The sequence below is a fragment of the Aptenodytes patagonicus genome, chromosome 5 (genome assembly GCF_965638725.1).
Source record: "Aptenodytes patagonicus chromosome 5, bAptPat1.pri.cur, whole genome shotgun sequence".
Taxonomy (NCBI): domain Eukaryota; kingdom Metazoa; phylum Chordata; class Aves; order Sphenisciformes; family Spheniscidae; genus Aptenodytes; species Aptenodytes patagonicus.
The window spans coordinates 6,834,754-6,848,448 of NC_134953.1; the positions used below are offsets into that span (position 1 = coordinate 6,834,754).

General features: G+C 35.0%; 1 protein-coding gene across 30 annotated transcripts in view; it reads left to right on the plus strand.

The window, feature by feature from the left end:
- KCNMA1 (potassium calcium-activated channel subfamily M alpha 1) overlaps window positions 1-13,695 on the plus strand; it is a 519,886-nt gene that overhangs the window by 335,002 nt on the left and 171,189 nt on the right. For all 30 annotated transcript variants that reach the window (XM_076338440.1, XM_076338419.1, XM_076338420.1 and 27 more), the window contains 3 exons: window positions 6,287-6,362; window positions 10,483-10,558; window positions 12,310-12,480. In XM_076338440.1, the coding sequence (XP_076194555.1) occupies window positions 6,287-6,362; window positions 10,483-10,558; window positions 12,310-12,480 (323 nt within the window). The remainder of the gene's footprint in view (window positions 1-6,286; window positions 6,363-10,482; window positions 10,559-12,309; window positions 12,481-13,695) is intronic.

Sequence of the window (13,695 nt, forward strand, 5' to 3'; positions counted from 1 at the left end):
ATTGATGAGAAATAATGCAATGCTTGATGGTGTTCTGGTAGACTGACCTCTCATGTTGAATGAAGAAATATCCCAATTCCTGTTTCTATTTTTTAGAATCTCATTAAAGACAAACAAGTTTAGTTGTCGTGATTTTCTCCCCTTCCCCTTTATAGATTTAAAGTTGTAAATTTCCTTTTTTGAGGGTTTTTAACCTACGGTTAATCCTGATTGCTGCTGTATATTAATCCAGTGGAAAGCATCAGTTCAGCCGAGAGACTGCAAAACCGTCTGACAGACAGGGAAATACCATATTTCAGCACCTTAAGACTGTAAAGTCAAATAAAGCTTAAAATAATGTAATTTGTTTTGCTGTAGACTTTATAGAGAAAGTAATTTTCTACTGTAATTGCATTGCTACCGGCACATAGTTTATTGGTCATGTTTGTATCACTATTCTGGTCTAAAGCATCCATTTTACTGGGTCCTTAGTGAAGAGTCAGAAAGCGATAGCTGGAGAGTATTTGCACCTCACCTCACAGAACTGAACAAGTATGTAGTGACAGGAATAAAAATAGTCCTGTTGTATTCTAGATCTAGCCCAGTATTTCAACATAGCATATTGTTTCCTGTTGCACAGATCATTGATTTCTGTAATATTTAAGATTGATTTCAGTTTTTTGGGTGGTATTTGGCCTCTCTTAGCGACCCTTCAAAATTGGCCTGAAAGATGTGGATGTGTCAATTTTTCATATCTAAATTCAGTGTATAGAATTTCAGGAGGTAGGCATTTGATCTCTGGGAGTCAGGTGTGGTTGCCGGGATTTTTTTTTACAGATTTCAGGTTGAACACTCAGAATCTGAAATAAAATTACACCACACTTGTTATCCAGGAAATTACCTAGTAAAAATAAAAGAACATATTACACACACATTTTACATTTTCCGTGTACTTTGAAAATGGTCCATTAGCTGTACAGGCAACACAGGTAGCTAAACAAATATTTTCACAGTAAGAAAATATCCTGTGGTATACGTGGAGGTTCATTTGAATCGTCATACCTACAACTCAAATTATTGTACTAGAGGCAGAAACTATTGACTAAAATTCTTTGTCTCATACTATTAAAGGAATCTGGTTTGATAATCTTAAAAGCTTTTTCTGGTCTAGAAATCTACGAATCTCTTGGCTTTATCCTGGGCATTGCAGCTCAAAGAAACTTCAGCTCAGAAGCATACTTTAGTCATCCATTTAGAAGCAGAAGACTGACAAACTGAAGAGGCCCTTCCTTTTATCGGTATATTTTTCCATGATTAGAGAGATTTTCTAGGTAAATTAAATCTTATGATACTTATTTTTTGTATAAATTGTAGTATAGAAGATTATATCCTATTCCAGTCAGATCCCATGAGAAAATTCCAATATAAAACCTCTTGCAAGAAAAAGGTGAGTGACATGATGGAGACAAAACAGCAAGTACTTCCTGAGCATTCCATTCAGCCATTTGCTCAATAAACTTTAGCAGGCAGGATCCTATTAAATGTGCAAAATTAGAATAGACTTTACTGTAGTACATAAGAAACTTACCCTATCTCAGCTATTGATTGTATCACTTAAATGTAAAACAGTTTTGTCGTTTCATATTAAAAGAAATTATTCTTCCCCACATGTATAAAATACATTCCCAAATATTGCTACGGAAAGAGAGATGTACACATTTATCTAAGTATCTGAGACAGGTTTGGGAAAATGGGAATTTTTGCTAGTGCTCCTATTATAGAATTTTGCATTCTTGATGCATAAACAAACATCAGAAATTTCTGTTCTTGGTGAGCTGGTGGGCCTAAAAGGGATATCATCTTAGTTGTGAGTCAAATTTGATTCGAAAACAGTGAGAGAGCACAGCATGGGGCCTTGCGTTACTGGTTACATGTGATTAGTTTTCAGAGACAGGCTATTTTTTACAGACGCTTTGTCAGTAATTGAGTTAGACCCATCAAAACCTTTTCTATTTAACTTGTTTTAATTTTGATCTTGTGTGGATTCATAGTCAGCTACCTACTGAATAATTTAGGCCATTTTTAGTTTGACAACAGTCTCATTGCAACAAGGTTATTGCTGTGAGGATTACTGTGTCATCAGTTTACGGATGCATGTGTGATTGCAAGCAGACTTTCGCATGTCATTAATACCAGCACCAGAATAAAGTGCTGTGTGGACTTTTCCTCTGGGAATTATTCAGTTGATTCATCATCCCCTTGCTAAGTTCAAGGTGATATAAATAATCATACATTTAGGGGCAAACTCATTTCATCTGAGCTTTATGCTTACAGTGTATTCTCAGCAGCAGCTTTTTGTGGTCTATTTGAAGAATAAGGCTGAAACCTCTGAATTAGCTGCAGTCTTTCAAAATGAACATAATTTACTAGAAGGTCAAGCAGTCAATGCTATTAAATATTTTAGAGTGCCAAACAGATTCGTTCAAGACCAGCACCTCTTACCTCTTTCATGGTCGAGCTTTAGAAATAACTAGTCAAGAATGGGAATTCCCCTTTCTCCCTCGTTCCAGTTCAGCTAGTATTAGTGGATGTCGCCAATAGACCACACAAAGTCTTCACGTGGTATAAGCTACTGGGGAGGTGTGCACGCTGGTGCCTTGTGCAGTGTAACTTGCCCCTACTATGCAGAGTTGTTTTGGCTGGCTGGCTGTGTTATGGGGGGGAGTAAACACTGCAGGCAGAGCGGGCTTCACTTGCAAACACTGAACTAACTGGTGCTTGTACGCTCAGCCCCTGAGAGCAAGATACTGTGAGTACCTGGAAACCAGGTTACTTAAACTTACCAGCTGCAGCCCTACCGTTGTCCAGGCCTTTTACGTGTTTTGTTCAGATCACTTTTCAGAGTTCTTTCTTTACACTGTTCTGGAATACCCATCTCTTATGAATATTCCTGATTTTCCTACTTTAAACAGGCTTCTTCCCTGCTCAACTATAAGCTTTTCAGCCCTATTTGCAAACTGTCTGCCTTTCTCGCCATGGTTTATACTACGAACGCTACTCCCGGTCTCTGCTTGTTTCCTCCTCAGCCAGGTTCTCCTTGACTGACATCAGTCAGTGTCAAATGGATTTTAAAGCCCTCAGTTGGCTAGATTTTCTACTGAAGGGGATTATAAAGCTAGAAGCGAACCAGTAGATTCATTACTAAACCGGTACCCTAACGCTCTAGCCCACTGAGGCAGATTGTAGTCCTTGTTCAGCACCTGGTCAGGAACTGTCCACTGTCAGGGCAAACAAAAGTGTTTTCCTGCAATATTCATACTGCTGATGAAATTTATATGAGGTGATGTCTCTACATAGCTGGAAAGAATGTTACATTCCAGTTAGGTCTTCATAAAAAAGACCTTTAGAGATCCTTTGAAGCGAAACTGAGAATATAATTTTAATGGCCGTTGAAAATACTTGAAATACATAATTTTTAAAGGCTTCAAAGGTGTATTGTCATGAAGGGTTTTCCTAATCTCTGTTTCCTATACATAGTGATTTACCAGAGGACTGTTTTGACTAATATAGAATATAATAAATTTATAATAAATTTATAATGATAATAAATAATATATAATAATAAATAATAATAATTTATAAAAATATAATTAATTTAGAATAAATAGTATAGAATATAATACATTTATAATAAATACAAAAATCCCATATTTCTAACATGACTGATGTTTCTACAAAAGCTAATTAAAGATAAACATGTCTATAAAATACGAAGAGGTAGCGTCATACAGGATCACAGTAGTTTGTCTATGAAGTTTTCAAGATCTCATCTAGAGAATCTGCCTTTGCTTGGTGCCTTTTAATAGGGCTTATGCCTTGTTATATCTTGATACTATCAACATAGGTACAGATTCTTATTAAATACCACTTTCTTGCTAGGATGATGGGACTCATTATTTGCAAGACAGGAAGTACAGAAAAACATATAAAATGACATGTGTGTAGGAACCTAAAAATGGAATCGTTTGGGTCTTGAAAAGAGTAGAATACTGGAAAGAATTCATTTGCCATCATGATAAGGAAAACTGTTATTTTCATTTCATTTTTATTCTTCGTATTTGAACCACACAAGGCAGGTAATACACTGAGGTTTTTGTGCATTACCTCAGTACAATATAAAGGATCAAAATTTGATCCTTTCTGGGTAATAATCCCTTTAGCTATAAAACACAGCCCCACAGGTAATGTCCTAGACAAGATACAGAGGTGACAAGCTGATTGTAACCTTTTACAATTACAAGCCAGTTCCATTTGTAGTTCAAGTAAACTTTTCAAGCAAACTCTCCACTTTTTTTTTTTTTTAATTCTATTCTCTGAAGGGAATTCTTTAAAATAGTGTAGGCTGTAGCAAATGCAGAACTTAATCCATAATGATTTTCTTCTACAAAAAATACATTGAAGCCATAGTCTTTTTGTTCTCTCATCTGAGTCTCAGCAACTAAAATATATCTTAAGCATTGTTAGAGTTTGGAGATAGAGGTTTTATTGCTAACATTCATGTTTCTCAGGCTTCTTCTTGACACATTGCAGTGGGTAACTTGGCTGTCTTATTAACTTCAGATGCAATGCAAAGCATTTGAAAGGAAGGATTTTTCTCCCACCAGCCATTTTTCAAAAAGTTCCTAGGGAGTGGAGTGAGGGAGATAGCTGGATGGAACAGAGCTGAGGAACTTTAGGGTTGCTGGTAAAGGTCCTCTCCATCCCTGTCCAGCCACGTCTCTTTGGATAGAAGTAGCAACTGTGGGAACTACTGCAAGTGGAGCAGAGGGACACGTCTCTCAGTTTCAGCACTAGGATCCAAAATGATCATCCTCTAATTACAAGTGGATCTGAAGTTTATAATTATTAAGCATTATTTTATCGCTTTTTGTCTAGATCCCCAAATCCAGTTTTCAAGTTGTGATTAATCTTCAGAGTTCCCCACAGTCAGTAATTAAAAAGAAACTTTATATCCATGTAACGCACAGACGGGAGTGATTTTCTACTTTAAGGCTATTTATGAGCCTTAACGAGTAAAAATTTTATTTAACAACTTTCAAGAATACTGCAGAAATAAAGCCTTGATTTAAACACATCTCACCACATGCATCTTTGCTCTCAACTCCACTGAGATGATGAAGGTTGTGACCAGGTTTATATGTTTGCCAGAACCAGTCCTTCCTTAAGTTTCTAGAAATAAAAAGTGGTTTCTAGCACTGGAAGGGGGTAAAGTAAATGTCAATAAAGAGGAAGTATGAGAAGAAGCTGCCCTGGACCTAACTGTAACAGTTGCAATACCACGTTACACAACTTTTACGTAACTCTTGGCTGTACTGTCTGACAAAAATTATCCTCAAAGCCTTATTTTAATTTTATAAGCTGTGCATGTGTATAATACACAATGTACTTTTTATTCATATGCCAAAGATCTGCAGCCAAATTATTTACTATCAGCATAAGTCTCTTATAATTTAAGCCCTTAATTTTCTATATTACTTTCTTTTGTGCACACTCTCTCTGTGTATGTCTCGCTGGCTTTGCAGTTGTCTGGGAATTGCTATTCATGCAACCTGATTTCAACACAAAAATGCTATTTCTTTGACTATTAAAGAAGTAACTATTTTTACAAAGTGTAATCTATTCCTATAGTTGTAGTCTGATGGAAAGAATTACAGTAGATTTGTCATTTTTGAGAGAGAATGCGTCGTTCCTCTGTTCTCCTGCTTGAGTTTTTGGAAATTAGGGTGGAGATAGGGAGCATTATTACAATAAAAGATTTTACGTCATTAAGATTTACCAATTTAATCAGGCATATATGCATCTACTTCGTCCAGGTTATCAGATCTCTTGCCCATAATCTCTTATTTTTCACTAAGCAACGTGGGAGCTTGGAGGACTGAGGAGTTTCAGATCTATATGTGTCTTTGACAGCCTGGAAGAGAAGGACATGTGCACTAGAACTACCAACAGAACCTCAGTGAGGTTTTTTTCCCCTTAGCTTTCAGCCTGTATGTCTCCTCCCATGGCTTCGTACATAAACTAAGGCTTTCTGGTAGGATACTTCAGCTATTAAGGAAATAAGTTTAAAACAATTTGAAAAAGACCTGGTAAGGATCTTGGAACCATTAAATATGGAAGAACATTTCAAAGGTATTTGACATTTTGTATGCTACCGACGTTGATTTCATTGATCACTGTCATTCTAAGTGAAATGTTGTTATAATTTGAATTATTCTTTACTAGAGGGGTTTTTTTTTCTTTACTGCAGGTTTAAGATTTTTAAGAGCCCTTAGACTGATACAGTTTTCAGAAATTTTGCAGTTTCTGAATATCCTTAAAACAAGGTAAGACCTTTTCTTATATACTGAGTTAGTTGCATTGGTGGCAGAACATAAATGGCTTAGGTTTGTGGTCCTAGTAATATATGATTTTCTTTTCTGGAAAAAACCACTTGTTATCTGTTCTTTAAACCTTTTTCTGCTGATGAAAGATTTACCAGTGTCAGCACCTTTTGCCATGTGATCAGTAGAAGATTTTACTTGATGTGTTTTTACATTTGAAATATCTGAGCAAGACTGAGTGCTGATAAATTAAAAGCAGAATGAATTACAGAGCTCTGCACTGATTAAATATTGCTTCTTTCCACATAATCAGTCCATATTCCGCTGCCTTGGAAAAACAGAAGTCACAATTCATTCAACAGAATACAGCTAAAAAGTATTTTGAGAAATAATCGTTGTGGCTCTATTTCAAATTTTTTGAACTGAGCATCCTTCCTCACATCAAAAACATATTAAAAATTAATTTTACACTCAGCTATCTTTATATTGTGTTCATTGTCATTAGCATTTCTTTTAAAGAATATTTTAAATATTCCAAGTAACCTTCTGGCTTTCACTGATTCTTCAGGCTATTAAGACACAAACGTTGTGCAGCATAAGCACAACTTTGAACAAAAGATCACTTTGAAGGGGAAAAAAAAAAAAAAAGGAACCTTCCCATGCCTTGCAGTTGAAGACAGATTGCCTTGCATCATTCCCTAAAATGCCCCAGCTGAAGTATTGGATCCAGCTTCCAACAATTACTGTAAACTCAGTTCTATTCTGAAATCCTATGCTCTCTCCACCAGTTGATGATGCATGTGTGAAGGCTTTATATGCAAGTAACTCCATTTACTTGCTATGTTAATTAGTAGCGGTGGGGAAATAGATCCTTAAGATTTGTACACGCTTATGGTAAACAGCTGTTTTTTCAACCCTTAACCTTGAAACTATTCTCTTTGCTGTAAAACTCTCATGCTGTCTGTCTTTAGCTGTGTGACTGTAAGGACTCCAGTTCTTGTCAAATAAAGAAATCAAAGAATGTGCAGTGAAGATGTAGTCCAGTAGCTTAGAATGCTACCAGTATGGTAAAGGAGAGTAATTTGTGCAGGAGCTCAGAATATCCAATGAGTTTGCATTTAACACACGGATCAACCTCGCCAAAAGAAATGGCAGTCAATGGAAAAGCCCCATAAACTCAAAGGACTTTGGATAAAGGCTAAAAACCCCTTCAGGAGTGGTGGATTTGTAAACTTCCAGATCCATAAGTGAAGAGACACTGCATTTATCACGTTCAGTGTATTTAGAGCTGGCTTTTTCAAGATTGACGTGTTCATTTAAATAGCATTTCTCTCGTGCAAAATTTACTCTTAGATTAGATATCATCATCTCTGTGATTATTTATATGAATGTCCAAATATCTGTAAAGCCCAAATGTTGATTATTAGAAAGCCTGTAAAGCAGAGCTTCCTTATATGACTGTTTTTGACTAGAGGCATTTCACTGTGCTTGGCATTAATAACAAGTAACTACCGACAAGAGAAGAAACAGATAGGGTATAAAGGGCACTGCTGTGTTTTTAATATTTGATGCAATTAGAGAGGAAATTCTGTCCCCCTTTTCCTCTTTCCCCCAGTAAAGAAAAAGGTTTACTCTAACCTATAAATTAAAATTATTCTTGGAATTCGTGACTGAGGTATGAGGATTAAAGGAGCATATATTATTTACACAATGGGCAGAAGGGCCATTCCAAACACTGGAATCCAAAGGAAGAAGCTAAACCATGCAAAAATAGAGGTAGTGAGAAGACTAGCAAAATAGTGTGGGGGTGTTAGATAATTATTAGAATATTTGAAAAATTATTAATTATATTTGAAAAGGACCAGTAAGGCAAAGCAAAATTTTACTGCGGCGCATTAGAAGACTGTTCTCTGCCAAGGATCTATTTGTTTCCCTAATTTGAAATTAAATGTATTTTACTCAATATTTTTTGTTCCTGTGTTTTATGAAATCGAATGAATTGTGTGGTGTTCAGCTGAAAATTTCTCCCCTTCACTTCACTGTTTTCTAATATTTTTCAACAAAACTACAGAGGCTTAGGCAGGGCTCACAGTAAGGGATTTTGCACAGATGTTGGAAAGAGCTTAAAGAGCAGGAAAATGTTCGTGACTAATCCTTCGTCTATATTTAGACTCTGGCAGAAACACAGGAATATTTCATAGAGGAGAGATAAGGTACAATGTTTAATAAATCTGCAAAAACAAAATGTACCAAACAAGTCATGTAAATAGTTATTTTTAATGACTGATGTCATTTACTTGTATTACAGTATTATGTGGAGACCAACTGACGCATTATTGTATCAGGAGCCACTCCTGTTCTAAGTTCAGGTGAAGGATGATATTTAGCCTTTTGTAACAGAGCTTTGCATCAACAAGATTTCTATTATTTTGTTTAATCTAGGAACCTGTTGTTTAGGGTCCTGTGCTATGACTGAATTTTATCACCAACAAAATATGAACATTAATCAACCGTACCTTAAGAAAGAGAGAAATAAGGAATATGTGTTGATGTAGGTGAACGCTAATTAATTGCAGAACTGCTGGTATAGTATCTTATTTTTGAGTATTTTTGTATTTCTTTCCTAGTACCCACAGTTGCCCACTTCACTAACTGTTACTCTTAAAAATATTTTTAATGGAGCCGGTCTGATTAATTTTCCAGGTTCATTTCTCAACTTTGTTTAGAAAATAATGCATTTTTATTGTCCTTAAAGTAGTTACAAACAGAAATATTAATTAATTCTACTGCAAAACTACTACGGCTAACACTGATAGTGAATTTTTCCCGATTTTCATTCTATTGGAATGTATTGCTTTAGGAATAATAGTTTTCTGAGGCATTATTCTTGCTTAGAAATGTTTTAAAAAACAAAGGAGAGCTATTTCCAATACAGTTCCATGAATGGGTAGGATTATTTAGACATAGTAATACATGAACTTCAGTTCCTTGTGTATTTGTTGAATATCCTTCTTAGCTTTTGAAAGCATAGTGATTTTTGTAAGAAGAGAGGGAGTGAGCATACTTTTAAGTATGGTATTTTCCTGCTGAACTGAGTGAGGTCCTTGCTTCAAATTCACTTCTGGCTACAATAGGGAACATCCTACTCAGTGGGACTAAAAAGAGTTTGTAGAGTTTGACTGGTAGGTTTCAATCTTTTTTTAAATTTTATTTTTCTTTTTTAGAAAAATGTGAAGTATGAAATACTCTAGCTCTGTATGAATTTCCACAAAGAAGTCCGTAGGAGTTCATGCACGCAGAATAATATGAAAATTACTTGGGACTTTACACAGGAAGTGTAAAATACCGAAGTTGTTTAATTTTGGGAATCATAATTTTTTCACAAAAGCAGCACGACATTTACAGATTGCGGCAATAGTTCATTAATTGTTTGCTATAACTGTAGAGAAATAGTCTTGCCCTGTGGTCACGTATGCAAGTGTTAACATGTGGTGAGTACGCAACAAAAACATCCTCTTGCTGTTAATTTTTGAAGCTGCCACAGGTCTGGGGTCGAAAGCACAATGAATATAGAAGAAGCATACAAGCTAACGAAAAATGAAATAATAAAAAAAAAAATCAGTCAATTGTATGTATAAATGCAGTGTTCAGCAGCTAATGTTAATTGGCATTGCTCAGCTTAATTCATTGGACCTGCATGGATGTATTCCAGGGTAACAGAACATTTACACGTAAATAACTGCTGAGGTGTATAGCAATGAAAAATGAAGTGAGTGTACTGAGAGGCAACCATATTATTTGTGAAAAAGCATTATTTATTTCGATTTGTTTCATTATGAGTACAGATGTAGCTAAGGATTCCATTTGTCTTTCTGCTCTCAAATGCATTGGAATTTTTCTGTCAAGCTATCTAAATTATGCAAATGTGAACTCTGCAAAGACAAAATAATACACATTTTGCATAGGCTTTTGATTAAGTTTTTTAGGGAGCCTGCATCTCTTCAGAAAGCATCATCAGACTCTTTCAGGCTAAAGTACGCAGTTGTATACAGGTACATATTAAAAATGTGTGATAAATTCCAGTCTAAGTTCCTATTTGTTGTTGGGTTTTGTTTATTTTCAGTAATTCCATCAAGCTAGTGAATCTGTGCTCTATATTTATCAGCACGTGGCTGACAGCAGCTGGGTTCATACATTTGGTAAGTATATTTGAAAAGACTTCATTGACTTTTTCTCATGGATCATCTGCTCTCTGAGCTACTTTATTACCTGAAGTTACCTTGCTCTGGATAATCCCTGGACACATCTATAGAGTACAATAAAAAAAGACATCACAGCTTCCCAAATTTCAGGCTTCTACTCAAAACTAATTCTGAAGAGTAAGGAATACATCATTAACCTCAGCCATAAAATATGAGATCTGAACTGATGCAACTTCTTGACTGATTACAATTTACCAGTAGGTGGCAATGTTTCCTAAATAACTACCCAAGTGCTTCCTGGAAGGGGTTGGCAGAGCTGAAATGACACAGAGGTCCTGGGAAATCAATGGTTGTGCTAGAAGAAAGCAGTTCTGTATTTCCACGAGAAGTGATGGGATTGCTAACATTCCGGGTAGCAATTTTTTAGAGATTATTTCCTTCTCTTTTGTTTTTAAATTTCAGATTTCTTGGTGTAGCTTTCAGTCACTGGTAACGTAGATTTTTGTAATAGATTTTTATTCCGCACTTAACAATTCCTGAAAAATGTAAGATAGTTAGTATAGAAGCACATATGAGTTCATAAATGTGAATATGCGTCTATATGATAGGTATTTGTCAATTGTGTATTTTAAACATTTTAAACTAAGAGCTTTTACTGATTTGTTTGGTAAAAATAATTAAATATGGTTAAGTGTTTGTCCTTTAAGTACATTTTATGATCAACTTAGAAACAGGAAAATTTCAAGGTGCTAGTAGGAATAAGTTATTCAGGAATGGTTTTGGACTAATATTGTAATTTAATGATATTTATGTTAGTCCAGAGCAATATAATTAACTTCACTTGAATTACCTTGAGCTGTATCCAGCTATATAAGATTAAATTCAGAATGTTTATCTTCTTGTTATACCAGATAGTAATTTAGTTTTCACTCTTATAAAGATGGACTGAAATTTTGGATGTTTTCGTTTGTCACATACTTCTCATTCACAGATGACCACATTTTTACACTCCTCTGGGCAAATTTTTATCATAGAAACATTAGCCTTTTCTATTTTTGAATGAGAAAAAAAAAAAGCTTTTTAAAATTACATCAGGAGGGAAGGAATGCTATTTTCTACGACTTGGATTTTGTGGTTTGGGTTTTTTTTGTTTTGGGTTTTTTTTGCTTTTCAGCATAAGTTTCCCTATTCTACTGTAGGAATCCTCAAACTTCAAACTTTTTACTGTGGAACAAATTTTAAAGGGCATGCTCCTTTCCCACTGATAGATTTATAACTTTGACACATACAGTAGCTGGCTTCTTGGAAAATTAATAGTGTATCACTAAACTTAACATGTCACTAATGCCTTTAATAGCTACATAATGCTTTAAAACAAAAACGTTAAGAAGTATAATTGCATTAGAAGTAAGGTTCACGCTGAAAAAGTTCTGAACAAATTGCTATAAAATGAACTTACCTAGCTGCATTAATGTTGTATTATTTAGTGGTGAATGGAAAAGATACTTTCCATAAATAGTATGAGTGGCAAGGCTATGCATATTGGCAAAAGAACTGTAATGCTATAATTGGGACAGGGTTATGTTCTGTATTTGTTCAAAATAAACCATAGGAAAGGATCCAGAGTTTATATTATATGCCAAATTATATATATATACACACACAAGCACACACACACACACACATCAGTAGAGTTAATCTGTGGTACAACTCTATTAATTCATTATATGTTTTCTTGTACATTTTAGGTGGAGAACTCAGGGGATCCATGGGAAAATTTCCAAAATAATCAACCGCTAACATATTGGGAATGTGTTTATTTACTGATGGTTACAATGTCCACTGTTGGCTATGGAGATGTTTATGCAAAAACAACCCTTGGTCGCCTTTTCATGGTCTTCTTCATCCTTGGGGGATTGGTAAAAACTCTTTTTTATTATTATTATTATCCCAGCTACCTTAATACTTGATCCTGTATATCTCAATGCTGTAATTAAAGATATTATATCTGGTTTAGTGACTTAAAATTAATTATAAAACTTTTAAATATGTTTAAAACACCCCACTTTTTTTCTATAGAGAAATATTTTGGCAGAGCTTGTCAAATTAGTCCAGTTTAGTAGAGTCAGAATTTTTCTAATCTATTTAAATGAGTAATGCATGTGAATACATGAAGTGCCTTAATATTTCAACTTATAATGTTATTTTTAGTCCTTTACTTTTTAGTGACTGACTGTAGTGCATTTTTTTGAGGCTGCTATAGATACTTAAAGGCACTTTGCGGTTTCAGAAGTCCTACCCACCCTTCTGTGTTCCTTCCCAGAATTCCAACAAACACTGTGGCTTTGGACTGCCTTAAAGAGCAGCTTGCCTGATCCAGATGATGGCAAACCACATTCTTTTTAATTTCAAACATCCTTTCATGTCATGTAGCACAATTTTAACTCACAATTTATCACATGGCCGTAACCAGTATCCTTTTATATCAGCAAATTCTCGTGTTCTTTGTCCTGTATGTACATAGCACCAAAGTTACTAATTGTCTTCTGTCAACTTTTCTATTACTTATTAGTGTTAGTCATATTATAGGACCTGTTGCAATGTCATTCTCTAAACCAGCAAGGTTTATTTTAATCTTTACACTGTGCAAGGTAAGTGCTTTATGGATGACTTACTATATATATTGTGCAGATACATACATATGTATATTGTTACTTTATTCTCATATATTGATTTCACATATACATACGTCTTTCAGAGGTGATATGTATATAACTAGTGTAATGAATGCCATATATGAGGCACATACAGATACATATATATGAGTATATGTATGAGCATAAATATATGCATTCCCGTTTATGTTTATTGACATATGAAGACAAAGACCATGTCAACTGGCAGTAGCTCTTCAAAGTATCCGGCCACAAGGAAGATGTTTGTTGGACAAAACATGGCAGAATAATTTTTATTTTCTCCTCAAAACCTTTTTTCTATCACGTGTTATTCCAATCCTTTTAAAAACATAAATTTTTGGAAAAGTTTTTTTTGGGGGCGGGGGGGTGACCTTTTTGTTTCTTGACAAAGGGAATAACCCCTGATTCCATCTTGGTTTTGTCTTCTTTTGAAGCCTA